Source organism: Pelodiscus sinensis, chromosome 3 (assembly GCF_052426305.1).
Source record: "Pelodiscus sinensis isolate ZL-2025 chromosome 3, ASM5242630v1, whole genome shotgun sequence".
NCBI classification, from domain to species: Eukaryota; Metazoa; Chordata; order Testudines; family Trionychidae; genus Pelodiscus; species Pelodiscus sinensis.
The window spans coordinates 874,274-899,363 of record NC_143054.1 but is presented as its reverse complement, the minus strand read 5'-3'; the positions used below and the strand labels follow the sequence as shown (position 1 = coordinate 899,363).

The following is a 25,090-nucleotide window of genomic DNA, read 5'->3' as shown; positions in this document are numbered from 1 at the left end:
CCATGTAATTTACACAAGAGCCTTTGGAGAGGGACCTTGTCAAAGGCTTTCTGAAAATCCAAGTATACTACATCTACTGGATCCCCCTTGTCTGCATGTTTGATAACCCCTTCAAAGAACTCTAATAGATTAGTAAGACAGGATTTCCCTTTACAGAAACCATGTTGACTTTTGTCCAACAAATTAAGTTCTTCTATATGTCCGACCATTTTATTCTTCACTATTGTTTCAACTAATTTGCCCGGCACTGATGTTAGACTTACCGGTCTGTAATTGCCAGGATCGCCTCTAGAGCCCTTTTAAAATATTGGTGTCACATTAGCTGTCTTCCAGTCCTTGGGTACAGAAGCTGATTTAAGAGGTAGGTTACAAACCACAGTTAATAGTTGCGCAATTTCACATTTGAGTTCTTTCAGAACTCTTGGGTGATGCCATCTGGTCCCAGTGACTTGTTGCTGTTGAGTTATCAGTTTGTTCCAAAACCTTCTCCAATGACACTTCAGTGTCTGACAAGTCCTCAGATTTGTCACCTACAAAGGACGGGTCAGGATTGGGAATCTCCCCAACATCCTCAGCCGTGAAGACTGAAGCAAAGAATTCATTTAGTTTCTGTGCAATGGCTTTATTGTCTTTAAGTGCTCCTTTTGTATCTCGATTGTCCAGGGGCCCCACTGGTTGTTTAGCAGGCTTCCTGCTTCTAATGTACTTTAAAAACATTTTATTACCTTGTGAGTTTCTGGCTGGCTGTTCTTCAAACTCCTTTTTTACTTACTACTTTTTTATACTTAATTTGGCAGCGTATATGGTCCTTTCTATTTACCTCACTAGGATTTGACTTCCACTTTTTAAAGATGTCTTTTTATCTCTCACTCCTTCTTTTACATGGATGTTAAGCCACGGTGGCTCTTTTTTACTACTTTTACTATGTTTTTTTAATTTGGGGTGTACATTTCAGTTGGGCCTTTATTATGGTGTCTTTGGAAAGTGTCCATGCAGCTTGCAGGTGTTACACCTTGGTTCGGTGATGTGATGGGAACCTCAAGGGTTAAAGCTGACTACCCAGTGAAAACTACTGGATGATGGTGAAACAAATGATATTTATTAAGTGGTCAAAACCAGCAATTAACAAGTAGGTGTTTAAACTAGCAATTGCTTAGTACTTTTACAGCGTAGAAAAGCTTGGGCACAATTATACCCAACTGATTACAATTCTTTGATTACAATTCACTTATATCAAATCACTATCCCTAATTCGCCTAAGACAACGCAGCATACAAATGAAAAGTACAAAAAACAAAGCCAAAATAATGATAATAAAAGCACCACCCACAGCCAATCCCTCCAATGTCACTTTAGGACAGCTGGTGGAGTTAGTCATTGATTTTTTACTGTTACAAGTTGACAACTCAAAGATTTTTCTTCTAACACTAATACCTGGGCTAAAGCTTAACCCTTTCACATAGCACAAAATCACACTATCTATACAATACAATTAATATGACTTACTTATACTTCACAGGATTATAGGATATAATTAATACAGCTTAACTATTAACTAAACCACCAATTAATAAATTTAAGCAATACTTACAAATCCAGAAACGATAACAACACAAAGACACACTAGAACTCGGAGCATGCTCAGGACTCGTGCACCCCTATGTTTGATTCGAAGGGTGGGGAGGCAGCCTCAGGGTGATCAATCCTTTAGCCGGGCAAAAAAAAAGACACGTTCCCTCAATACACGGAACCTCCGTCGAACAAAGGGATTGAGGGTCTTTTATACAAAACTTCAGTGTCTGTGCCATGCTAGGGTCTGCATTTGGCAGGGCCTGATAGGCTAGTGATGAGGTAGTATGACAATACTGCCCTATAGAAATTTTCGTGATGTATGCGTGATCCCCTCATGGACAGGACCAGATGGGGCATAGTTAGTGTAAGACAATTGTGTTTTATTACCCTACGTTTACTTTTTCCCTTGCCCCTAAGACTGGTCAAGCTACGGTCAAATGAGGCTTATCTGTAAGCACTATCTAGTCATGCTCACCTCCCTGTTTTTTTGGCGCCTGTGAGTCCCAGAATACCTATAAGATCAAATTCCATTCACAAAACTGCATTGTGCTGCCCATGCTCCTCTGAGTACCTGGGTTTTGTGTGAGGGGCTTGTGTGGCAGGATGGGCTATACGCGAAGGCCGTGGACAGAAAAAGCCTGCTTTACAACAGCAGGGATTTTACTTTAGTCACTGGACCTTTTCTTTTCTGTTTAACTAACCTCATTTTTGCATAGTTCCTTCCCCTTTTGAAATTAAATGCCACAGTGTTGGGCTGCTGAGGTGTCCTTCCAACCATAGGAATGTTACATGTTGTTATATTATGGTCACTATTCCCAAGCAGTCCTGTAACGGTTATTTCCTGGACCTGATCCTGCACTCCACTCAGGACTAAATCGAGAATTGCCTCTCCCCTTGTGGGTTCCTGCACCAGCTGCTCCAAGAAGCAGTCATTTAAGGTATCAAGAAATTTTGTGTCTGCATCCTGTCCTGAGGTGGTGTACCCAGTCAATATGGGGATAGTTGAAATCCCCCACTATTATTTTTATTTTGATAGCCTCTCTAATCTCCCTTAGCATTTCATAGTCACTATCATTGTCCTGGTCAGGTGGTCGATAATAGATCCCTACTGCTAAATTCTTATTAGAGCAGGGAATTACTATCCATAGCGATTCTTTGAAACATGTTGATTCATCTAAGATTTTTACTTCATTTGATTCTAAATTTTCTTTCACGTATAGTGCCTCTCCCCAGCCGCACAATCTGTTCTGTCCTTCTGATATATTTTGTGCTCCGGAATGATTGTGTCCCATTGATTGGTTTCTGTGGTGCCTATTATATCAGTAGCCTCTTTTCACATGAGGCACTCTAGTTCACCCATCTTATTTTTTAGACTTCTGGCATTTGTGTACAAGCACTTTAAAAACTTGTCACTGTTTATTTGTCTGCCCTTTTCTGGTGTCAGATTCCTTATGTGAATGTTTTTCGTCTGATCTGGCCCATACTTTATCCTCTTCCATCCTCTCCTCCTGACTAAAACCTAGAGAATCTCTATCAATAGACTCTCCTCTAAGAGACGTCTCTGTCTGATGTACGTGATCCTCTGCACCAATCGGCTTTCCCCCATCTCTTAGTTTAAAAACTGCTCTGCGACCTTTTTAATGTTTAGTGCCAGCAGTCTGGATCCACTCTGGTTTAGGTGGAGCCCATCCTTCCTGTCTAGGCTCCCCCTATCCCAAAAGTTTCCCCAGTTTCTTATAAAGCTAAACCCCTCCTCCCTACATCATTGTCTCCTCCTTGCATTGGGACTCTGAAGCTCTGCCTGCCTACCTGGCCCTGCGTGTAGAACTAGAAGCATTTCCGAGAATGCCACCATAGAGGTCCTGGATTTCAGTCTCTTTCCTAGCAGCCTAAATTTGGCCTCCAGGACATCTCTCCTACCCTTCCCTATGTCACTGGTACCTACATGTACCACGGCCACCGGCTCCTCCCCAGCACTACACATAAGTCTGTCTAGATGCCTCGAGAGATCTGCAACCTTTGCACCAGGCAGGCAAGTGACCATACGGTTCTCCCGGTCATCGCAAACCCAGCTGTCTGTTTCTAACGATCGAATCTCCCATTACTAACAACTGCCTTTCCCTAGTGACTGGAGTTCCCTCCCCCGGAGAGGTAACCTCCGTGCGAGAGGGTCCCACAACATCTGGAAGGAGGGTCCCAACTATGGGAAGTTTTCACTCTGCTCCCGTTGACTGCTCTCCTTCCCTGAGCCTTTCATCCTCCTTAACAGCACAGGGGCTGTCTGCCCGGAGGTGGGACAATTCTACAGTGTCCTGGAAAGCCTCATCTATGCACCTCTCTGCCTCCCTCCGCTCCTCCAGTTCAGCCACCCCGGCCTCCAAAGCCCATACCCGGTCTCTGAGTGCCAGGAGCTCCTTGTACCAAATGCACACACCAGCCACCCGCCCACGGGGCAGGTAATCAGACATGCTGCACTGAGTGCAATAAACAGGATAGTCCCCACTCTGCTGCTGGGCTTCTGCCTGTGTTCTCTCCTCCAGCTCCCTAGGCTATTGAGAGGGTTTCTAGTTAAATCAGGAAGTTTTGATTAAAAGCTTTAAACTATAAAGACTGGCAAGTGTACCATGGCCCCTTCCCACTCCCCTTCCCAACTCCCTCTCAAAAATCCCTGTCTGCTGCTCCTGTTCGCAAAGCTCCCTGGTCCCTGACTCCCAGCTTTATAAACAAGTTTTAAGTTTTTACTCAATTAGTGTCATTAATACAGGTCCTACGATTGACAGGCAACAGCTTTTGCTGCTGAGTGTACCTTGGATTCTGCTATTTCCACTCCAGCTCATCTGGTGAAGTGGGTTTTACTCACAAAAGCTCATGATCTAGTATTTGTTAGTCTGTAAGTTGCCACAGGACTGCTACTTGTTTCTAAAGGGGAGAAGACGGCTGGTTGTACTGAAAGGCTACCTGGCAGACTGGATGGATGTTTCTAGTGGACAGCTGGCCTTGAGCTCAGTCTTATTCAATATTTTTATGAACAGGGCTCAACAAACTATGTAATCCCAACCTGGAAGAGCCGGGTTTGGGCGATCTGCACATGCACAGATCGCCGGACAGCGCGGCTGGCGAGCGGGGTTCGCTGCGGCTCGGCGAGCCCTGGTTACGAATGACATTGGCATGGAAAGTAGGAGTGTGGTAACGAAAGTGCTGATGCTACAAAGCTGGGAGGCATCACGGACGCAGGAAGATTGGAGCATTGTGCAGCAGGTTCTGGGTGACCTTGGCAATGGGAGGATCAGAAATGGGGAAAATGGAAAAGCCCTGGCTGTCTGAACTGATCACAGGAGGAGCGAGTTACTGAACAAGACAAATGTCATCCGTGGCTGTAGCAGGCATTTCCAGGAGAGCTTGAAAAGTATTAATGTCGATGGATGAGGCACCAGTGAGACCCTGCGTGGCAGAGTGTGCACATTGGGGTCACCGACACTTTAATGTGAATGGAAACCGTGTAGAGAAGAGCTGGGAGGAGGATCAGAGGAATGGGCGGCCTGTCTTGTGAGAGGATAAGTGAGGAGGCTTTAAACTAGGTGCGATGGGGGCAGGTGACCAAAGCTCACAGGAACATGAACAACATTTGGCCCTGGAGATGGATTGGAAATGGGAGGGAGCATGAGCTAGAATAGCAGAGATAAAGGAGGGACAGGGCAGAACTGGGGGGCAAAATCAAATCAGTATCTTAGATGCCTGTATACAAATGCAAGGAGTATGGGGGAAAAGCAGGAAGAACTGGAAGTCCTAGTAAATAAACACAACTGTGACATCGGTAGTGTGACAGAGACTTGGTGGGATAATCCACACGATTGGTATAGAAGGATGCAGCTTGCTCAGGAAGGATAAGCAGGGGGGGAAAAGGGAGGAGGTGTTGCCTCATATATTAAAAATGTCCACACTTGGACTGAGCTGGAGATGGACACAGGAGACAGACGTGTTGAGTCTCTAGGCTGGGTAAAAAACCAAGGGTGGTGTCATGCTAAGGGTCTACCCAGGCAGAAAAGGTGGATGCTGCTTTTTTTTTTTTTTTTAACAAATTGGGTGATGATGGGGAACTTCAACTATCCAACTATATGTTGGGAAACCAAGACAGCAGGGCACAGATTAAGCGGTACTTTTCTTTTTTTTCCAGAAGGTTGAAAAAGATACCGGGGGGAAGCTGTTCTAGATTTGATTTTAACGAATAGGGAGGAACTGGTTGAGAGTTTGAAAGTGGAAGGCAGCTTGGGTGAAAGTGACCATGAAGTCATAGAGCTCATGATTCTAAGGAACGGTAGAAGGGAGAACGGCAAAACAGACAGTGGTTTTCAGGAAGTCAGATTTTGGTAAGCTCAGAGAGCTGGTAGGTAAGGTCCCATGGGAACCAAAACTCAGGCAAAAAACAACTGAGGAGAGTTGGCAGTTTTTCAAAGGGACATTGTTAAGGGCCCAAAAGAAAACTATTCTGCTGTGTATGAAAGACTGGCAAGAGACCGCCTTGGCTTAGCCAGGAGATCTTGCATGATCTAAAAATCAAAAAGGAGTCATATAAAAAGTGGAAACTAGGACAAATTCCAAAGGATGAATATAGGCAAACAACACACGAATGCAGGGGCAAGATTAGAAAGGCAAAGGCACAAAACAAGCTCAAACTAGCTACAGACATAAAGGGAGACAAGAAAACTTTTTACAAATATACAAGAGGAAGACCAAGGACAGGGTAGGCCCACTGGTCAGTGAGGAGGGAGAAACAGTAACAGGAAATTTGGAATTGGAAATGGCAGAGATGTTTAATGACTTCTTGGTTTCAGTATTCACCAAGAAGTCTGATGGTGATGGGATGCCTAACATAGTGAATGCTAGTGCAAATGGGGAAGGTTTAGAAGATAAAATAAAAAAAACAAGTTACAATTTCTTAGACAAGCTAGATGTCTGCAAGTTACCAGGGCCTGATGAAATGCGTCCTAGAATACTCGAGCTGATAGAGGAGGTATCTGAGCCCTTAGCTATTGTCTTTGAAAAGGCATGGAAGACGGGAACAATTCCAGAGGACTGGAAAAGGGCAGATCTAGTGCCCATCTACAAAAAGGGAACTAAGAACAACCCAGGAAACTACAGACCAGTCAATTTAACTTCTGTGCCAGGAAAGATAATGGAGCAAGTAATTAAGGAAATCATCTGCAAACATCTGGAAGATAGTAAGGTGCTAGGTAACAGCCAGTATGGATTTGTAAAGAACAAATCATGTCAGACCAATCTGATAGCTTTAATAGGATAACGAGTCTTGTGGATAAGGGGGAAGTGGTGGACGTGATATATCCAGATTTTAGTAAAGCTTTTGATATGGTCTTGCATGACTTTCCTATCAGTAAAATAGAGAAATACACCCTAAAGTGGGTGCATACCTGGCTGAATAACCGTTCTCAGAGAAAAAACTTAAAAAATAACAAACAGTCCTGCAGCACCTTAGAGACTAACAAAGCATGTAGATGGGATCATGAGCTTTTGTGGGCACAACCCACTTCTTCAGATGAATGGAGTTTCGAGTCCAGGTTCCAAATAAATAGCAGAGAAAGAGAGGGGATGGGAGGGGGGGAGGAAAGGAGAAAAAAGGGGAAAAATAGTCGATTAGAATGTCCAAGCCAAATGAAGCTCATAGAGTGGGTACTAAGTGCTCTTAAGTACCTGGCACTTGTTTTTTGGGTCATTAGGGGTGGAATGTATAGTGGGCCATCCATGCAAGGCCTTTGTTTACTCCTCTGTTCCAGGTATCAGACTTGTAAATGAAATCCAGCTCTTTCAAGCTAGCGTTTGAAGTTGGCTTGTGATAATACGGTGATTTTGAGACCCGTTAGTGAGTGACCCGGCAAGTTAATCTGTTCCGCAACAGGTTTCTGTGTGTTGCCTTTTCAGATACCTGATGTGTCCATTGATCCTTTCTCGTAGAGACTGGGCAGTTTGGGCACAATGCATGGCTGAGGGGCATGGCTGGCCTAGCTCACGTTGTGGATGTGCTGCTGTGGTGGTTTCTGTGGTTAGGTCCTTTGACTGTTACGCTTCCTTTCGCAGATGGTGCCATTCCCCCGCCTGCATGACCTGTTCTGCCCCTCTGGTGGATGTTGTACCCTGGCCTGACAGTCTCCCCTTGCGTCTCCTTGCGCCTAGTGTTTCTGCTCAGACCCTGCCTGCGTTGTATCTTCTCCCACCCTGGCTCCTGCCAGAACTCTAGTGCCCAAGGTGGAGAGTCTCCTCCTATTGGCCTGAGGGTGACTCTTGCAGTGTAGCGCACCTGGCATGCTGGGCAGGCACCGAGGGAGGGGACTTCCTGATCATCTACTCCAGCAGAGTCCGGCCGCACTGGGGCGTTCCAGCCCCGCACGCGTGTGATGCAGCAATGACCTCACAGTGGTGCTGTTCCGCCACCACGTGCACAGAATTGGTCTCACACTGCAGGCCTGTGCCAGGTGAGGGTACACAATGAGCTTCTGTGGGGGCTGGCACCCTAAATCCCGCGCCTCCCCTTCTAAAGTCAGGTGCACCACAAGAGTCTCCTCTTTTGGCCTGCCTCCGTCCCCCCCCAAGCCACTGCAGAGCTGGTGGGTGTGGGCAGCGCATGTTCCCTCTTTCCCACCTCTGCATGGGGGGGTGTCTTCCCCCAGCCGTTGCAAGCGCACGGTGACTGTTCACCAGGTCCCCGGGCTCACCGTGTTACCCCTGCCTCTAGCACAAGGAAGTCTGCCAGCTCCTGGACACCAGCAGCCTGTGAGCCACTCCCACCTTCCCCCCGGGCTGCGCCAGCCCTTGAGCATCAGCAACCCGGTCCCCTTGATGTATTCAACTGTGAAAGGCAGGCCCTGCCGCTGGCGACGCCCAGAAATGCCTGAGCCTCTCCTGCAAAGGGGCCGTGTGCTCCCGCCTCCCTTTGAAAGCACCACGCCTGTGCAAGGGCACTTCCTATACGTTAGCATCTTTCTCATTAACAGGCCAGGGACTGGACCTGAGTCGTCAGCAGCCTCGGGTCCTGAGCGACAGCAAGCACCGCGGCCTGACGCTCTCCAGACAAGGGCTCGCTGGCTGCAGCCCTGCCCCAGGTGCGGTGGGGCACCATGGCCTCCCCCTCGCCCTACCCCCTTCCCCTCAGCAGAGGCAGTGGGGCTATCGTGGAGTCGTCTCTGCTTCACCCATTGCTGCTCACGCAGGGCGAGAGAGAGCAGCTCAACGCCCACGTCCAACACAAGAGACTGCAGCTGCTGTGGGGCTTGCCGTGCATAACCCTGAACTCCCTGGCAGCCGCCCTCCCGCCCCTGCCCGCCTTCCTGGAGTGCACTGCGCTGCGGGGGGCCCCGGAGCGTCAGCGGCCGCTCTTCAGGGCAGAAAGGCGCAGGCTCCTGGAGCGGCACCTGAGAGAGAAAATGGTGCATCTCAAATGGGGCCTTCCCAAGAGAATCCAGAAGTCTTTGACATGGTCTGTGGCTCCGGAGGCGGCCAGGCAGGAGCAGGTCCCCGTGTCTGCCGCCCCACATGCGGGTGTGCGGGGCCGCTCAGAGAGCTGGGCCCGCCGGGCCCGCCTGGCCGCCTGCAGATCTGAAGGGAGTGGACAAGCCCCAGGGAGGCTGGACAGCGTGTCTGGGACCGTGCCAGCCGAAAGCAGGAGACGTCGGCCCAGAACTCGTGCCCAGAGTGAGACGGGGGAGGAGTCTCTGCTGCGGGAATGGCCCGCTCAGCTGCCCAGGCCGGGGGAGGAGGACAAGCGCTGGGCACTCCAGGGGGGGGAAGAGAACGGCAACTTGTCAGAAGACTCCAAAGGCTCCTGGGAGCCAGTTTTGCTGGGGACAGGTTCCCCAGGGACACAACCGGCCCTCCTCCATGGGGCTCGGAGAGCAGCTGGCACCAGCTGCATGTTCAGAAACAGCAAAGGACAATGTCACCAGAAGCTGCAGCTGGGGACGGAACTAGAGATGAACTGGGGCATTCCCTACATCACCCAGGAATCCTCTCCTGCCGCGAGACCGGCCCCTGCCCAGCTTCTTGCCTGGGAGAAGCCCAGCTCCGGAGCAGAAACAAGCCCCATAAGCAAGATCAGTGGGTCTCAAAAATCACCCTCTGGGTGCCAAAGGGCCGTCAATCGTGCAGAGCCGCTGCAGTCCCGGCCACGCTCACGTGCCAGTAGAGATGAGGTCCCAGTCGGGCTTGGGGTCCAGGAAGCGCAGAAAGGCCTTGTGACTGGGCAGAGATCTGGCAGTGAGGCAGCGGGACCCTCGGGGGGCGAGCAGCGAGGGGCTCAGCCACAGGTGACCCTCACAGAGTTCCCTCCAGAATCCCAACGGCAACCCAGCCCTGCTGGGGCGCCTCTTGCAGAGACTCCCCGGCCTCCCAACAGACACACGCTGGGCAACCAAAGTCCCTGCAAAGCGCTGGCCGGCCTGTCAGTTCCAGGAGCTGGGAGGGAGGAAGGTCTCATCCCGGATGACATCAGAAGATACTTTGAATTCCACCTGAGAGAGAAACTGCTTCATCAGAAATGGGGGTTCCCTAAGAGACTGCAGGAGTCCATGACTCTGTTTCTGCTGCTGGAAGCAACAATCCATTAAGGAAGGAAGAGGGCTGTGCTGCTCTGGTCTTTGCTCTCGTGCGGGACCCAGTTCTGCAGTAACGATCACCTCTCCTAATATTTCTACCGTTAAACGTAACCCTGGACGTTGAGATCACTGACGAGTATCCAGCCTGTTCATCTTGCAGTTCCTGCTCGCTGTGGCTGCCTGTGAGTTGTGTGAAAAAGTATTTCCTTTACTAGCTCTGAATTGGCCCCCTTTGTATTTCAGTGTGTGTCCCCTTGTTCTTCTGGTCTGACACAAGACAAAAATAAGTCCTTTCTGGAGGAGAAAATCAGAGTTTTCTTTTTTTAAAGTCCAAAGATCACAAGAGTTTTTAAGCACACGATCACTGTTGGAATGTAAGTGTGAGCCAAGATCTACCTCAAGTATAAATACCCCTGCCCCAGCTGCCTCCCGCCCTGCCCACTGCATCAGGCCGGGGCAGAGGGCTGGGGCGCGGGCTGCTGGCAGCTGGGGAGCTGCAGGGGTCCTAGGTGCAGGCCCTGGGATGCAGGAGTGCTTAGGGGCAGGAGGGGGTTCGGGCTGAGGGCTCCAGCGGGGCCCTGCTTACCTCAGGTGGCTCCTGGGTGGGGGTGCAGTGGGGCCGAGGCAGGCTCCCTGCTGTTCTGGCCCTGGCCCACTCCCAAAAGCAGCCAGGAAACTCCCTCCATCCCAAGCCCTGTTGTGCCCCCTCTGCTCAGTGGAGAGAGGATCAGAGCGGGAGAGGGGCACCCTCCTCGCCCTGCCCAGCAAGCAGGAGGCTCCCAGGGGGAGGGGCAGCTCGGAGGCAAAGGGCAGGAGAGGGCAGCTGAAGTGCTGCACTTGAGGCCCCCGTGTCCGAGGCTCCGAGGTCTCCCGGACTGGCTGGTGACCGCTGGTCTAGTTGGATCAGCGTCTGTCCCAGGCTCTCACCTCGCGCGCCTGCGGGTGGGAGGACGGGGGCGTCCTGCCCGGCTCGGCTGCGTGCTCGCCCCGGGTGCCGCGCTGCCTCCGAGCCCCACAGGCCACGCTCAGACAAGGGGCGAGGGCCCCAGGCCAGGTTTATTAGCGAAGCACCGTCCCAGCCCCGGCTCAGACCCTGCGTTAGGCTAACGGGAGGACGCGCTACAACGCACTCCGCTCCAGCAGGAGAGATTTGTCCCCGCCCCACGCCCTCGGGTACAAACGAGTTACACGTCACGCCTGCCGGACCAGGCTGCCCCTCTGGCATACCTACATCCACGGGGATTCCAGCCATCGCCTGCGGGCTGCGTACGCCGTGCTGGTCCCGGGGTGTTTCTTCACGAGGTGTCTGGCTGCCGCCCTTCCGGCCTGTGCCTGCGGCCAGTGTTCACACCATTGGCCCTTTCCGTCCTCGACTCTGAGCCGCAGCTCCTCTTTGCCAAGTGGGCGCGGCCTCAGCCCAGCCCGGAACACTTACGTCTCCGGCCCTCGTCTCCATCGCACCTCTGTGTCTGTGTGGGCCCAACGCCCACGGGGGAGACCCGGCTCCTTGTGCACAGGCACATGTTCCTGGGGGGGTGGCCCAAAAGCCTGTCTTCCTCGCCCAGAGAGGCTGCTCCCACGGACTCGGCTCGGACGATCCCAGGCCTTGTGAGAAAAGCGCAAGAGCGGGCCTGGCCCAGGATCTCTCTGGAGAGGGAGGCCACCTGGGACTCGTTCCCTGCTCAGCCTCGGGCTGCACAGTGAGGAGAAGTCACAAGTCCCCAGGCCAGCAGGGAGCACTGGGATCACGGAGTCTGACCTGTGCAGCAGGCCAGGAAACGTCTCCCTGATCACGTCTAGGGCCGAGCTTACGACCAATGGCATTGCCCTGCCTGGCAGCAAGGCTTGGGCTCTGTGAAGCAGTCAGGTCTTCAGTAGCGCCATCCGTGGAGATGTGTGAGCAGGTCGGCCAGACGCCGGTCAGGGATGGGGTAGAGCAGTGGTCCCCAACCTTTTGGGGCGCCTGGGTGCCAGGGGGTGGGGCTGCACACGCCTGGGGATGGGGCCACCCATGCGCCTTGCGCCTGGGGTCGGAACAGCCCACGTGCTGCATGCCCAGGAGCCGGCAGTGCCTATGCGCCGCGTGCCCGGGGTCGGAACAGCCCACGTGCTGCATGCCCAGGAGCCGGCAGTGCCTATGCGCCGCGTGCCTGGGGTCGGAACAGCCCACGTGCTGCATGCCCAGGAGCCGGCAGTGCCTATGCGCCGCGTGCCTGGGGTCGGAACAGCCCACGTGCTGCATGCCCAGGAGCCGGCAGTGCCTATGCGCCGCGTGCCTGGGGTCGGAACAGCCCACGTGCTGCATGCCCAGGAGCCGGCAGTGCCTATGCGCCGCGTGCCCGGGGTCGGAACAGCCCACGTGCTGCATGCCCAGGAGCCGGCAGTGCCTATGCGCCGCGTGCCTGGGGTCAGAACAGCCCACGTGCTGCATGCCCAGGAGCCGGCAGTGCCTATGCGCCGCGTGCCCGGGGTCGGAACAGCCCACGTGCTGCATGCCCAGGAGCCGGCAGTGCCTATGCGCCGCGTGCCCGGGGTCGGAACAGCCCACGTGCTGCATGCCCAGGAGCCGGCAGTGCCTATGCGCCGCGTGCCCGGGGTCGGAACAGCCCACGTGCTGCATGCCCAGGAGCCGGCAGTGCCTATGCGCCGCGTGCCTGGGGTCGGAACAGCCCACGTGCTGCATGCCCAGGAGCCGGCAGTGCCTATGCGCCGCGTGCCCGGGGTCGGAACAGCCCACGTGCTGCATGCCCGGGGCTGGCGCCGCTCCTGGGCCGCGTGCCCAAGAGCCGGCAGTGCCTATGCGCCGCGCGCCCGGGGTCGGAACAGCCCATGTGCTGCATGCCCAGGAGCCGGCAGTGCCTATGCGCCGCGCGCCCGGGGTCGGAACAGCCCACGTGCTGCATGCCCAGGAGCCGGCAGTGCCTATGTGCCGCGTGCCTGGGGTCGGAACAGCCCACGTGCTACATGCCCAGGAGCCGGCAGTGCCTATGCGCCGCGCGCCCGGGGTCGGAACAGCCCATGTGCTGCATGCCCGGGGCTGGCGCCGCTCCTGTGCCGTATGCCTAGGGGTGGGGATGCCCATGTGCTGTGCGCCCAGGGGTGGGGCGGGCACCACGTTGGGGACCACTGGGCTAGAGACTCTAGACAGCGCTGGGTCCTGCCGGGAGGGCAGGGGGACTCGAGGGCCCTTCCCATTCTTGTGTGCCGTGTGTGACGGCGCGTTGGGGATCCCCCGTCTCCTGCACCCTGAAATGGCACGAACAGACTGCACCAGCCGGTGGAACAGAGGAAGTTTATTGCCTCTCCAGGCTACAGCACAGCACAGATGTAATCTGGTCACAGAGCTGGGCTAGGATGCCTCAGGCCCCCTTGAGATGGGGGAGACTGGGCCCCTAAACTCCAGCCCCTTTCCCTAGGCTGTCTCCTCCATGCTCTCAGACAGCAACTAACTCACACTCTTCCAGCCCTGCCCCCCAGCCAGGGCAGCATTCCCCCTTCCTTTGTTCCTCTCCATGGGGGGTGTCTGGCCACTGGTCTGCATAGTGACTCATCCTGTTTTGCTGGGTCGTGGTACCCACGGCAGCCAGTGGGGGTTACCCCAGAGCCAGCAGCATAGAAACCAGCCAGGTACCCCCACTACGTCACACCGTGGTTCTGTGATCCAGGGGCCGTGTGAGAGCCTGAGACTGGCATGTATCCAGGCGTGTCTTGCTCTGGGCTGGCAGTCACAGCTCCTCCGGCCACGTGCTCTAGGACCCCCCGTCCCCTCAGAGCAGTAACAAAGCTGCTTCTGACGACGCTCCTGCTGGAGCAATCCCAGGAGTGGATCGAGGCACGGAGCAGTGGCCGCCCTGGGGCCTACTTCTCGCCCCGGTAGGCGTGGTACAGGCCAGCCACGTCCTGCATGCAGCGTTGCTCCCGCAGCAGCTGCTGTGCCTGCGTCTCCAGCCGGCTCTTGTGTGACTGCAGCGCACGGGATCGCTGGAGGAGCCGCTGCAGCTCCAGCCGCAGCTCCCGGTTCTCGCACTTTGCCTGCTCGCTGTGCTCCTGCGCGCATTGGGCAGCCACGCCCTGGGCCTGCTGCACCAGGCAGAGCAGCTGCTGCTGGGCCTGCTGCTCACAGGCCGCCTTCTCCAGCAGGAAACGGCGCCTGGTCTCCTGCAGCTGCTGCGTGTGCTGCTGCCTGGTGACCGCCAGCTCCTCCTGCAGCTCCTGGAGGCGGGTAGCCTGCTCCCGCTGCAGGGCCTGGATCTCCCCCAGGCCCTCTACCTCCCTGCTCAGCTGCAGCAGCTCGCCCTCCCGGAGCAAGAGCTGCTGCCGCAGAGCCGCCTCGTCCCTCTGGTAGCGGGCGAGCAGCTCCTGCCGCGCCCGGCCCAGGGCCGCCAGGCTCTGCCTGTTGTGCTCGTCCAAGGACAGGACGGCGGCCTGGCGCCGCTGGGCCTGCTTGGCCACGTAGCACAGGAACGCCTGGCTCTCGGCGCGCAGCTGCTGGGCCTCCTGCTGCAGGAACTCGTTCTCCGCCCGCAGCCGGGCCCGGGTCCCCTTCACGTCCTCCAGCTCCTGGCAAAGGCGGCTGTACTGCTGCTGCAGCCGCAGCTCGTCCCTGCCGCCCGCAGCTCCCTGCATGGCCACAGCCGCCCGCACGGCTGCAGCGTCGGCCTCGGCTGGGGGCCAGGGCCTGAGAGACGGAATGGGCCAGTGAAAGCCAGCGCAGGCTCCCCCCGTGCACAGCCGGGGCCGGGGGGGGCAGCTGGGAGGGGCCGGGGGGGACAGCGGGTGTCCCCCAGGACCGGCTGTGGGCGCCAGAGCGGTGCTGGTGTCTGCGGGGAGCCGGCTGGCGGCGAGGGGGGCAGAGGGCGGCTCGGGGCGGCCCCCCCAGTCCCCCAGCCCGGGGATTGCAGGGGCCAGGGTCACCCCCCCACGTGCCCCCGGATCCCGGGGCACAGCCAGGCTGGGCCAGGGGGGCAAAGGTGGGGGGGAGCGTCCACCAGCCCCCCCCGTGGCTACAGCCCTGCCAGACCCCAACTCCTCGGGCTCCCGCGCCCCCCCCGGCCAGGCCCCCCCCCGGATCCCCCGGCCAGGCCCCCCCCCGGATCCCCCGGACAGACCCCCCCCCGGATCCCCGGCCAGGCCCCCCCCCGGATCCCCCAGACAGACCCCCCCCCGGATCCCCGGCCAGGCCCCCCCCCGGATCCCCCGGACAGACCCCCCACCGGATCCCCCAGCCAGGCCCCCCCCGGATCCCCCGGACAGACCCCCCCCCGGATCCCCCGGCCAGGCCCCCCTCCCGATCCCCCGGCCAGGGCCCCCCCCGGATCCCCCAGCCAGGCCCCCCCCCCGATCCCCGGCCAGGGCGCCCCCAGCGTTCGGCCCCCCCAGCCAGGCCCCCCCCGGATCCCCCAGCCAGGACCCCCCCGATTCCCCGGCCAGGGCCCCCCCGGATCCCCCAGCCAGGCCCCCCCCGGATCCCCCGGACAGACCCCCCCCCATCCCCCGGCCAGGCCCCCCTCCCGATCCCCCGGCCAGGGCCCCCCCGGATCCCCCAGCCAGGCCCCCCCCCCGATCCCCCGGCCAGGGCGCCCCAGCGTTCGGCCCCCCCAGCCAGGCCCCCCCCGGATCCCCCAGCCAGGACCCCCCCCGATCCCCCGGCCAGGGCCCCCCCCGGATCCCCCGGCCAGGCCCCCCCCGGATCCCCCTGACAGACCCCCCGGATCCCCCGGACAGACCCCCCCCGGATCCCCCAGCCAGGCCCCCCCAGCCAGGCCCCCCCCGGATCCCCCGGCCAGGCCCCCCCAGCCAGGCCCCCCCCCCGATCCCCCGGCCAGGCCCCCCCAGCCAGGCCCCCCCCCCGGATCCCCGGCCAGGCCCCCCCAGCCAGGCCCCCCCCCGGTCCCCCGGCCAGGCCCCCCCCCCCGGCCAGGCCCCCCCCCCGGATCCCCCGGCCAGGCCCCCCCCCGGCCCCCCCAGCCAGGCCCCCCCCCGATCCCCCGGCCGGGCCCCCCAGCCAGGCCCCCCCCCCGGCCCCCCCAGCCAGGCCCCCCCCCCGATCCCCCGGCCGGGCCCCCCCCCAGCCAGGCCCCCCCCCGATCCCCCGGCCGGGCCCCCCCCCAGCCAGGCCCCCCCCCCGGATCCCCCGGCCAGGCCCCCCCCCGGCCCCCCCAGCCAGGCCCCCCCCCGATCCCCCGGCCGGGCCCCCCAGCCAGGCCCCCCCCCGATCCCCCGGCCGGGCCCCCCCCCAGCCAGGCCCCCCCCCCGATCCCCGGCCGGGCCCCCCCCCGGCCAGGCCCCCCCCCCGCTACCAAGCGCCGCGTTCGGGGGTCTCCGCCGCGCAGCTTCCCCGTCGCCAGGAGACGGGCCGGGGGGAGGAGCCGCCATGGCCCCGCCCCTCCCTCTACGTCACCGCCACGTGGCCATCGCTGGTGACGGAGTTGGCCGGGGGCCCGAGCCTGCGACTCGCTGCGGGCCCGATCCGCGTCCCCCGCGCCGCGAGCACCAGAGCAGGGCGGGGCGCGGGAGGGGGCGGGGCTCTGGGAGGAGCGGGGCGCGGGAGGGATCCCCCACTAGGGGATGGGGGTGCGGGAGGGGGCGGGGCTCTGGGAGGAGCGGGGTGCGGGAGGGATCCGCAACTAGGGGGTGGGGGTGCAGGACGGGTGCGGGCTCTGGGAGGAGCGGGGCGCGGGAGGGATCCCCGACTAGGGGGTGGGGGTGCGGGAGGGGGCGGGGCTCTGGGGGGAGCGGGGCGCGGGAGGGATCCCCCATTAGGGGTGGGGGTGCAGGACTGGTGGGGGCTCTGGGAGGAGCGGGGCGCGGGAGGGATCCCCGACTAGGGGGTGGGGGTGCAGGACGGGTGCGGGCTCTGGGAGGAGCGGGGCGCGGGAGGGATCCCCGACTACGGGGTGGAGGTGCGGGAGGGGGCGGGGCTCTGGGAGGAGCGGGGCGCGGGAGGGATCCCCCACTAGGGGTGGGGGTGCAGGACTGGTGGGGGCTCTGGGAGGAGCGGGGCGCGGGAGGGATCCCCGACTACGGGGTGGAGGTGCGGGAGGGGGCGGGGCTCTGGGAGGAGCGGGGCGCGGGAGGGATCCCCCACTAGGGGTGGGGGTGCAGGACTGGTGGGGGCTCTGGGAGGAGCGGGGCGCGGGAGGGATCCCCGACTAGGGGGTGGGGGTTCAGGACGGGTGCGGGCTCTGGGAGGAGCGGGGCGCGGGAGGGATCCCCCACTAGGGGTGGGGGTGCAGGACGGGTGGGGGCTCTGGCAGGAGCGGGGCGCGGGAGGGATCCCCGACTAGGGGATGGGGGCGCGGGAGGGATCCCCGACTACGGGGTGGAGGTGCGGGAGGGGGCGGGGCTCTGGGAGGAGCGGGGCGCGGGAGGGATCCCCGGGTAGGGGATGGGGGTGCGGGAGGGGGCGGGGCTCTGGGGGGAGTGGGGCGCGGGAGGGATCCCCCACTAGGGGATGGGGGTGCGGGAGGGGGCGGGGCTCTGGGGGGAGTGGGGCGCGGGAGGGATCCCCCACTAGGGGATGGGGGTGCAGGACGGGTGCGGGCTCTGGGAGGAGCGGGGCGCGGGAGGGATCCCCGACTAGGGGGTGGGGGTGCAGGACGGGTGCGGGCTCTGGGAGGAGCGGGGCGCGGGAGGGATCCCCGACTAGGGGTGGGGGTGCAGGACGGGTGCGGGCTCTGGGAGGAGCGGGGCGCGGGAGGGATCCCCGACTAGGGGGTGGGGGTGCAGGACGGGTGCGGGCTCTGGGAGGAGCGGGGCGCGGGAGGGATCCCCGACTAGGGGGTGGGGGTTCAGGACGGGTGGGGGCTCTGGGAGGAGCGGGGCGCGGGAGGGATCCCCCACTAGGGGTGGGGGTGCAGGACTGGTGGGGGCTCTGGGAGGAGCGGGGTGCAGGAGGAGGCTTTGAGCTGGGACAGGGGGGTTGGGTGGTGCCCGGTGCGGGCTCTGACCAGGAGTGCTCATGGATGACTCAGCAGCCGCACACGCTGCTCCAAGTGCCAGCTGCTGGGGCCAGCGTGTCTCTGTGGCAAGTGCCCTTTACGGGGAGGGGGCACCGGGCCCTGCCCCCAGCACGATCTTTGCAGCCTCCCATGGCCCAGGAGCCAGCCAATGGGAGCTGCAAGGGGCGTGGTTGCGGGAACCTGCCGTATGCGGAGACCCGCTACCCCAGGGGCGCTGCGCCGGCCCCGGCAGCCGCCGCTTGGAGCCTCGTGTGGTCGCAGCATCCAGGGAGCCGGCGCGAGGTTCTGCTGGGCCGTGGGGGGGCTGGTCAGGCCGGGGGCCCGAGTCAGCCGGCCTCTGTCCTGGCTGCTGTCCGTGTTCAGGGGGCTGCGTCGCTCCCGGGCTGGCAGACGGTGCAACTGTCTGGCCAGCGTGCGCTGCTGGGTCCATGCAGGAATTAAACTGCGTGGCCCCTCCCTCCCCACCTGGTCCCCTGGAAGCAGCATGTTGTGCTGAAAAGAAGCACCCGGGATCTTTTTCAGGGCGCTAAGGCAACACGCCACATTTATTGAACATCCATAGATCAATCCACACTTATCATATGCATAGGATACGTTACACACACACTCACACACACACACACACACTCACACACGCACTCACACACACGCACACACTCACACACACACTCACACACACACACACACACACGCACACACACACTCACACACACACGCACACACTCACACACTCACACACACACGCACACACACACTCACACACTCACACACACACACACGCACTCACACACACACACACACACACTCTCACAGACACACTCACACGCACTCACACACACACTCACACACACACTCACACACACACACTCACACGCACTCACACACACACTCACACACACACACACTCTCACAGACACACTCACACACACACACACGCACTCACACACACTCACACACACACTCACACACACACACTCTCACAGACACACTCACACACACACACACACACTCCGTCTTGTGGTTACCAAAAGTTGCTCCCCCTAACGGCACTGGCCAGGTGAGTTAGATGGGGGAGGGGTGGAGCCGGGCTTCTGCCGATCCGGATCGATGCTCCCATGTTGACAAGACGAAAACCCAGGGTCCCTCTGCAAGACGCCTCCTATTTATCCCTCTCATGCAGCCAATTAGTCATCACCTCGCCTTTCCTAATGCTGCTCCAGAGAGAGTTCTTCCAAGGGCAGCACTTGCTGCTGGACTCCCAAGGCGTCTGTCTGTCCAGTCTTCTTAATGAGCCCAATTTACAGGTATTGTCTTGGGTCTGGCGCCCAGACCTTCTCCACCCTTGCGACTGCTGCTGTAGGGGCTCCCCTTTCATTCTCCATTCACACCTTGTTCATTTCAACAGGGCAACCCAGGGAAGGGGGGAGCTCAAAAGACAGTTTTTCTTACACGCTCTATATGTCTTAATACAACGTTCCAGGCGAAATGTGCCAGCGATTCTATGCGAACACTCAAAGACGGATCGAAAAGGACAAGATCTCAATACAAAGTCTAATCTCACAGGGATTTCCCCACAAGCCCCAGCCCTTTACACACTCCCGCCTTGGCGTCGGAGGCGTCGGCAGCCCGCTTGCGCCCGGGGGCGTTCAGGGAGGACTCGAGGGCTGCTCGCAGGGACGGGGAGGCGTCCAGCCGTGCCTTGGCCTCCTGCACGGAGCAGCTCCGCAGCAGGCACAGCAGGGCCGTGGGGACAACCTGGGGGCAGGAGGCGAGGTCTCAGGGGGTATGTCTACACTACCCCGCTAGTTCGAACCTCGTTCCACGAGGCGTGTAGCCGCGCTGCACGGGGTTCGAACTGCCGGCATTTAAAAATGGCGCCGGCCGGCTTATGCAAATGAAGCCTGGGAAATTCAAATCCCGGGCTTCATTTGCAACTCCGGTTGCCTACATTACCACCCTAGTTCGAACTAGCGGGGTAGTGTAGACAGACCCAGGATTAGCAGGGGCAGCCTCCCCAGCTCAGCCAGCTGCACAGGGCCCAGAGGGCGTCACCAGCCTTGGATCCCCCACTTGCCTGCTCACTGCCTCTGGGGGTGGTCTCCCCAGCTGCTTGTGGGTATCTCGCCCTGCTCCCCCCGGGACACGCCCCGTCCTCTCCACGGTTTCTGGAAGGTGCCGCCCCACACCAGTCCCCCGACTCCGTCTCCTGCCTTTGAAAGCTGCAGCCGCCTTGCCCTGGGCTGGAGCTCACAGCCAGCCCCTTGCAAAATGTCCCTGCCGGGAGCCAGAGGGCTGCCCCCCCCATCATGCAGGGGAGGCAGCCCCCCCACCATGTGGCACACCAGGAGGAACCCCCCCACCATGTGAAGCACCAGGAGGCAGGTCCCCCCCATGTGGGCCACCAGGAGCCAGCCCCCCCATGTGGGGTGCCAGGAGACAGCTCCCCCCCATGCGGGGTACTAGGAGGCAGCTCCCCCCCATGTGGGGCACCAGGAGGCAACTCCCCCCCATGCGGGGCACCAGGAGCCAGCCCCCCCATGTGGGGCGCCAGGAGACGGCTCCCCCCCATGCGGGGCACCAGGAGGTAGCTCCCCCCCCATGCAGGGCACCAGGAGGCAGCCCCCCCCCCACCATGCAGGGCACTAGGAGGCAGCTCCCCCCCCCATGCAGGGCACTAGGAGGCAGCCCCCCCCCACCATGCAGGGCACTAGGAAGCAACTCCCTGCCCCATGCAGGGCACTAGGAGGCAGCCCCCCCCATATGGGGCATCAGGAGGCAGGGGCTGAGCAGAGCATGGGTCCCTTACCTGATTCTTCTCAGTTGCCACGGCGATGTGCTGGGAGATCTCGGCCCGGCGCAGGGCGTCGGAGGGCGTCTCGGGCTCGTAGATGGCCTGCAGCAGGCCCTCCAGGCACCTGTCCTGCGACTGCCCCGTGAGCCGCTGTGGGGAGCAGCCCGTCAGCGCAGCGCCCCCCAAGCCCCACGGCCGTGCCGCGGTGTGACTCGCATGCTCACTGGGCAGCGATGAACCCGAGCGGGGCGGGGGAACCGAGGCAGGCTGCTCCGGAAGGCTGGGTGGCAGGGCTGGGCAAACTCAGAGCCATGCAGGACACAGATGACAGCCCAGCTGAGCTGTGTGTGTGGGGGGGGGGGCGTACAGGTATGGGGGGGCACTGGCTGGCAGATACACACAGTGGGGGAGGGGCGTGGGGGTAGGTAGACAGTGGGGGTGGGGGGGCAGGTACATGGGGCACTGGCTGGCACCAGGGAAAGCTGGGGAGTGGCCACCAGGGCAAGCTGGGGAGGGCTAGCCTCCCACTAGTTCGAATTAAGGGGCTACACACCCCTTAATTCGAACTAGTAAGTTCGAACTAGGCTTAGTCCTCGTGGAATGAGGTTTTCCTAGTTCGAACTAAGCGCTTTGCTAGTTCAAATTAAATTTGAACTAATGGAGCGCTAGTGTAGCGCCTAGCAAAGTTAATTCGAACTAACTTTGTAGTGTAGACAGACCCGGAGCGAGGCTGGTCTCAGTAGTGACAGATGCAGAACAAGGAGCAATGGGCTCAAGTTGCGGTGGGAGAGGTCCAGGTTGGATATTAGGAAAAACTATTTCGCTAGGAGGGTGGGGAAGCGCTGGGCTGGGTTCCCTAGGGAAGTAGTGGAGTCTCCATCCCTAGAGGTGTTTAAGTCTCGGCTTGACAAAGCCCTGGCCGGGTTGATTTAGTTGGGATTGGTCCTGCCTTGGGCAGGGGGCTGGACTTGATGCCTCCTGAGGTCTCTGCCCGTCCTGGGATTCTCCGGTTCCATGACTGACATTCGCCCCCAGGCCGTGGCTGCAGGCCGCTCCCGGCTGGAATGGGCAGGGCTCCGTGCAGTCAGGGGGCCTGGGCAACGCTCTGCAGGTTCCCTTCCAGCCTCCAGCCTCCAGCCTCCCGCTCTGAGGCCCCATCCCTGAGCTAGCAACCCCCAAGTCCCGGCAGCCTCGCAGCAGGGCCCAGCACGGAGCACGCTTGAGGGACACTGGCACGTGCTGCACGGAGGCCTGGGGCACTGACTGTTCATGCTCGGACCCTGGAGAGCCCAGGCAACCAACGAACGGGGGCGGAGATGGTCCGGGTCCCCAGGAGAGCCCAGGGAAGCAGGGAACGGGGGCGGGGATGGTCCGGGTCCCCAGGAGAGCCCAGGGAAGCACGGAACGGGGGCGGGGATGGTCCGGGTCCCCAGGAGAGCCCAGGGAAGCAGGGAACGGGGGCGGGGATGGTCCGGGTCCCCAGAAGAGCCCACGGAAGCAGGGAACGGGGGCGGGGATGGTCCGGGTCCCCGGGAGAGCCCATGGGAGCAGGGAACGGAGGCGGGGATGGTCCGGGTCCCCGGGAGAGCCCACGGAAGCAGGGAACGGGGGCGGGGATGGTCCGGGTCCCCAGGAGAGTCCAGGGAAGCAGGGAACGGGGGTGGGGATGGTCCAGGTGCCCCAGAGAGTCCAGGGAAGCAGGGAACGGGGGTGGGGATGGTCCAGGTGCCCCAGAGAGTCCAGGGAAGCAGGGAACGGGGGTGGGGATGGTCCAGGTGCCCCAGAGAGTCCAGGGAAGCAGGGAACCGGGGTGGGGATGGTCCGGGTGCCCAGGAGAGCCCAGGGAAGCAGGGAACAGGGGCGGGGATGGTCTGGGTCCCCGGGAGAGTCCAGGGAAGCAGGGAACGGGGGCGGGGATGTTCTGGGTCCCCAGGAGAGTCCAGGGAAGCAGGGAACGGGGGCGGGGATGGTCTGGGTCCCCGGGAGAGTCCAGGAAAGCAGGGAACGGGGGTGGGGATGGTCCAGGTCCCCGGGAGAGCCCAGGGAAGCAGGGAACAGGGGTGGGGATGGTCCGGGTCCCCAGGAGAGCCCAGGGAAGCAGGGAACGGGGGCGGGGATGGTCCGGGTCCCCAGGAGAGCCCACGGAAGCAGGGAACGGGGGCGGGGATGGTCCGGGTCCCCGGGAGAGCCCACGGAAGCAGGGAACGGGGGCGGGGATAGTCCGGGTCCCTGGGAGAGCCCACGGAAGCAGGGAACGGGGGCGGGGATGGTCCGGGTCCCCGGGAGAGCCCACGGAAGCAGGGAACGGGGGTGGGGATGGTCCGGGTGCCCCAGAGAGTCCAGGGAAGCAGGGAACGGGGGTGGGGATGGTCCAGGTGCCCCAGAGAGTCCAGGGAAGCAGGGAACGGGGGTGGGGATGGTCCAGGTGCCCCAGAGAGTCCAGGGAAGCAGGGAACGGGGGTGGGGATGGTCCAGGTGCCCCAGAGAGTCCAGGGAAGCAGGGAACCGGGGTGGGGATGGTCCGGGTGCCCAGGAGAGCCCAGGGAAGCAGGGAACAGGGGCGGGGATGGTCTGGGTCCCCGGGAGAGTCCAGGGAAGCAGGGAACGGGGGCGGGGATGTTCTGGGTCCCCAGGAGAGTCCAGGGAAGCAGGGAACGGGGGCGGGGATGGTCTGGGTCCCCGGGAGAGTCCAGGAAAGCAGGGAACGGGGGTGGGGATGGTCCAGGTCCCCGGGAGAGCCCAGGGAAGCAGGGAACAGGGGTGGGGATGGTCCGGGTCCCCAGGAGAGCCCAGGGAAGCAGGGAACGGGGGCGGGGATGGTCCGGGTCCCCAGGAGAGCCCACGGAAGCAGGGAACGGGGGCGGGGATGGTCCGGGTCCCCGGGAGAGCCCACGGAAGCAGGGAACGGGGGCGGGGATAGTCCGGGTCCCTGGGAGAGCCCACGGAAGCAGGGAACGGGGGCGGGGATGGTCCGGGTCCCCGGGAGAGCCCACGGAAGCAGGGAACGGGGGTGGGGATGGTCCGGGTTCCCGGGAGAGCCCAGGTGAGGCCTTTGGCGAGGTGGGGACTCAGTTACCAGCATCACAGGGCTCTGCTGGAGAGGAAAGAGCGTCCCCCCGCATGGGGCCATGGCTGGAGCTCTGTCCCATGGACTGGCTAGCAGCGCAATGCTGAAAGGCTGCATCTCGGGGACGTGTCTTGTGCTCAGACTCAAGCGCCCAGGCAAGGCACTGCATGTGGAGGATGGGCAGGTCGGTGCCTGGGCTGTGAGGTCTGACCACCCCTGATGAGGCCCCTGGGAGGCAGTGCCAATGTCCTGAGAAGGGCCACCCCATGCATCCGTCCCCCTGAGCCTGCTATTGACCTGGCTCCTGCCTTTCCTACAACTGGGTTCTCCCCCATCAAGCAGCCAGGGGCAGTGTCAGCACGGGGCCCCTGCCCTGCCCCAGCACCTGCAGGATGGACACCGCCCTCCAGAAGAGCTTGGAGTTGCTGATCCTCAGGTCCACCGCGTGGTTGTGCAGGATTTTGCCCTTGAGCACGTGGGCCCCGGTGCTGACTGTGTTGAGGATCCACTTGGTGCTGAGCTCCCACTGGAACTTCTGTGGGAAAGAGAGAAACCCGGATCCCTGTGAATCAGGCAGCCGCAAGCTGCCAGCCCTTTCCCCACGCACCTCCGCCAAGTCCCCAGGTGCCCAGCTGCCCTCCCCCCTCTGGCTCAGAGCCGGGGCGTGCGGTACCTGCAGAAAGTTCCCCTCGTACTCCAGGAACAGGATGGGCCACGTGATGCTCATTATGGAGGGAAACAGCTTCTTGAGGGAGGCCTGGGGGGAATAAAGACCTGTAGAGATGCCATGTGGTGGCACAGACGCGCCCGGTGTGCTAGGCGTGTGCGGCTCAGGATTGGCCAAGGGAGTTGTGTTCATGCTGCCGAACGCTAAGGCTTGGCTGACTGGCTGCTCCGCCAGAAGAGTTTCATGGATGCTGTCACGGTCTGGGGCCTGACTGCCCCAGTGGCTGGCAAGGCTCAAGGTGGGGGCAGAGGGCTAGGGCATGAGGGGTGAGGGCTCTGGGTGGCGCTTACCTCAGGGAGCTCCACAGAAGCAGCGACGTCCCCTGGGGGCTCTGCATGCTCCCTCCGCCCACAAGTGCTGCTCCTGCAGCTC

The 25,090-nt window shown here is 60.6% G+C and overlaps 3 protein-coding genes and 1 long non-coding RNA gene across 7 annotated transcripts in view; 1 reads left to right on the top strand and 3 right to left on the bottom strand.

The window, feature by feature from the left end:
- Positions 1-10,479, top strand: part of ZNF512 (zinc finger protein 512) — a 43,395-nt gene extending 32,916 nt beyond the window's left edge. The window contains exons 14-15 of one of the 3 annotated variants that reach the window (XR_012899065.2): positions 7,663-8,057; positions 8,577-10,479. Coding sequence is in view for 1 of the 3 variants with exons in the window: in XM_075915744.2 (XP_075771859.2) it covers positions 8,700-10,184 (1,485 nt within the window). In the remaining 2 variants the exon portion in view is untranslated. Of the gene's footprint in view, positions 1-7,662; positions 8,058-8,576 lie in introns of those variants that run through there. The other 2 variants (XM_075915744.2, XR_012899066.2) reach the window with 2 other exon arrangements.
- On the bottom strand, positions 1,078-7,945 carry LOC149524594 (uncharacterized). Its single transcript, XR_016349064.1, has 2 exons — positions 7,883-7,945; positions 1,078-1,705 (listed from the first exon to the last, which is right to left on the bottom strand). It is a non-coding gene; the product is annotated as an uncharacterized LOC149524594 (long non-coding RNA).
- A 2,967-nt stretch (positions 10,480-13,446) lies between the features above and the next one.
- On the bottom strand, positions 13,447-16,608 carry CCDC121 (coiled-coil domain containing 121). Its single transcript, XM_075915747.2, has 2 exons — positions 16,472-16,608; positions 13,447-14,850 (listed from the first exon to the last, which is right to left on the bottom strand). Exon 2 carries the CDS (start codon positions 14,796-14,798, stop codon positions 14,031-14,033), a length of 768 nt encoding a protein of 255 aa, XP_075771862.2. The 5' UTR covers positions 14,799-14,850; positions 16,472-16,608; the 3' UTR covers positions 13,447-14,030.
- Positions 16,609-18,647: 2,039 nt separating this feature from the next.
- GCKR (glucokinase regulator) overlaps positions 18,648-25,090 on the bottom strand; it is a 73,684-nt gene continuing 67,241 nt past the window's right edge. For both annotated transcript variants that reach the window (XM_075915729.2, XM_075915730.2), the window contains exons 16-19: positions 24,665-24,748; positions 24,377-24,526; positions 20,940-21,074; positions 18,648-19,888 (exon numbers count right to left, since the gene is read on the bottom strand). In XM_075915729.2, the coding sequence (XP_075771844.1) occupies positions 19,691-19,888; positions 20,940-21,074; positions 24,377-24,526; positions 24,665-24,748 (567 nt within the window). In that variant the 3' untranslated portion in view covers positions 18,648-19,690. The remainder of the gene's footprint in view (positions 19,889-20,939; positions 21,075-24,376; positions 24,527-24,664; positions 24,749-25,090) is intronic.

Bases quoted from the DNA above. Each gene is read 5' to 3' on its own strand.
- CCDC121 (XM_075915747.2), bottom strand. From the start codon at position 14,798: ATGCAGGGAGCTGCGGGCGGCAGGGACGAGCTGCGGCTGCAGCAGCAG.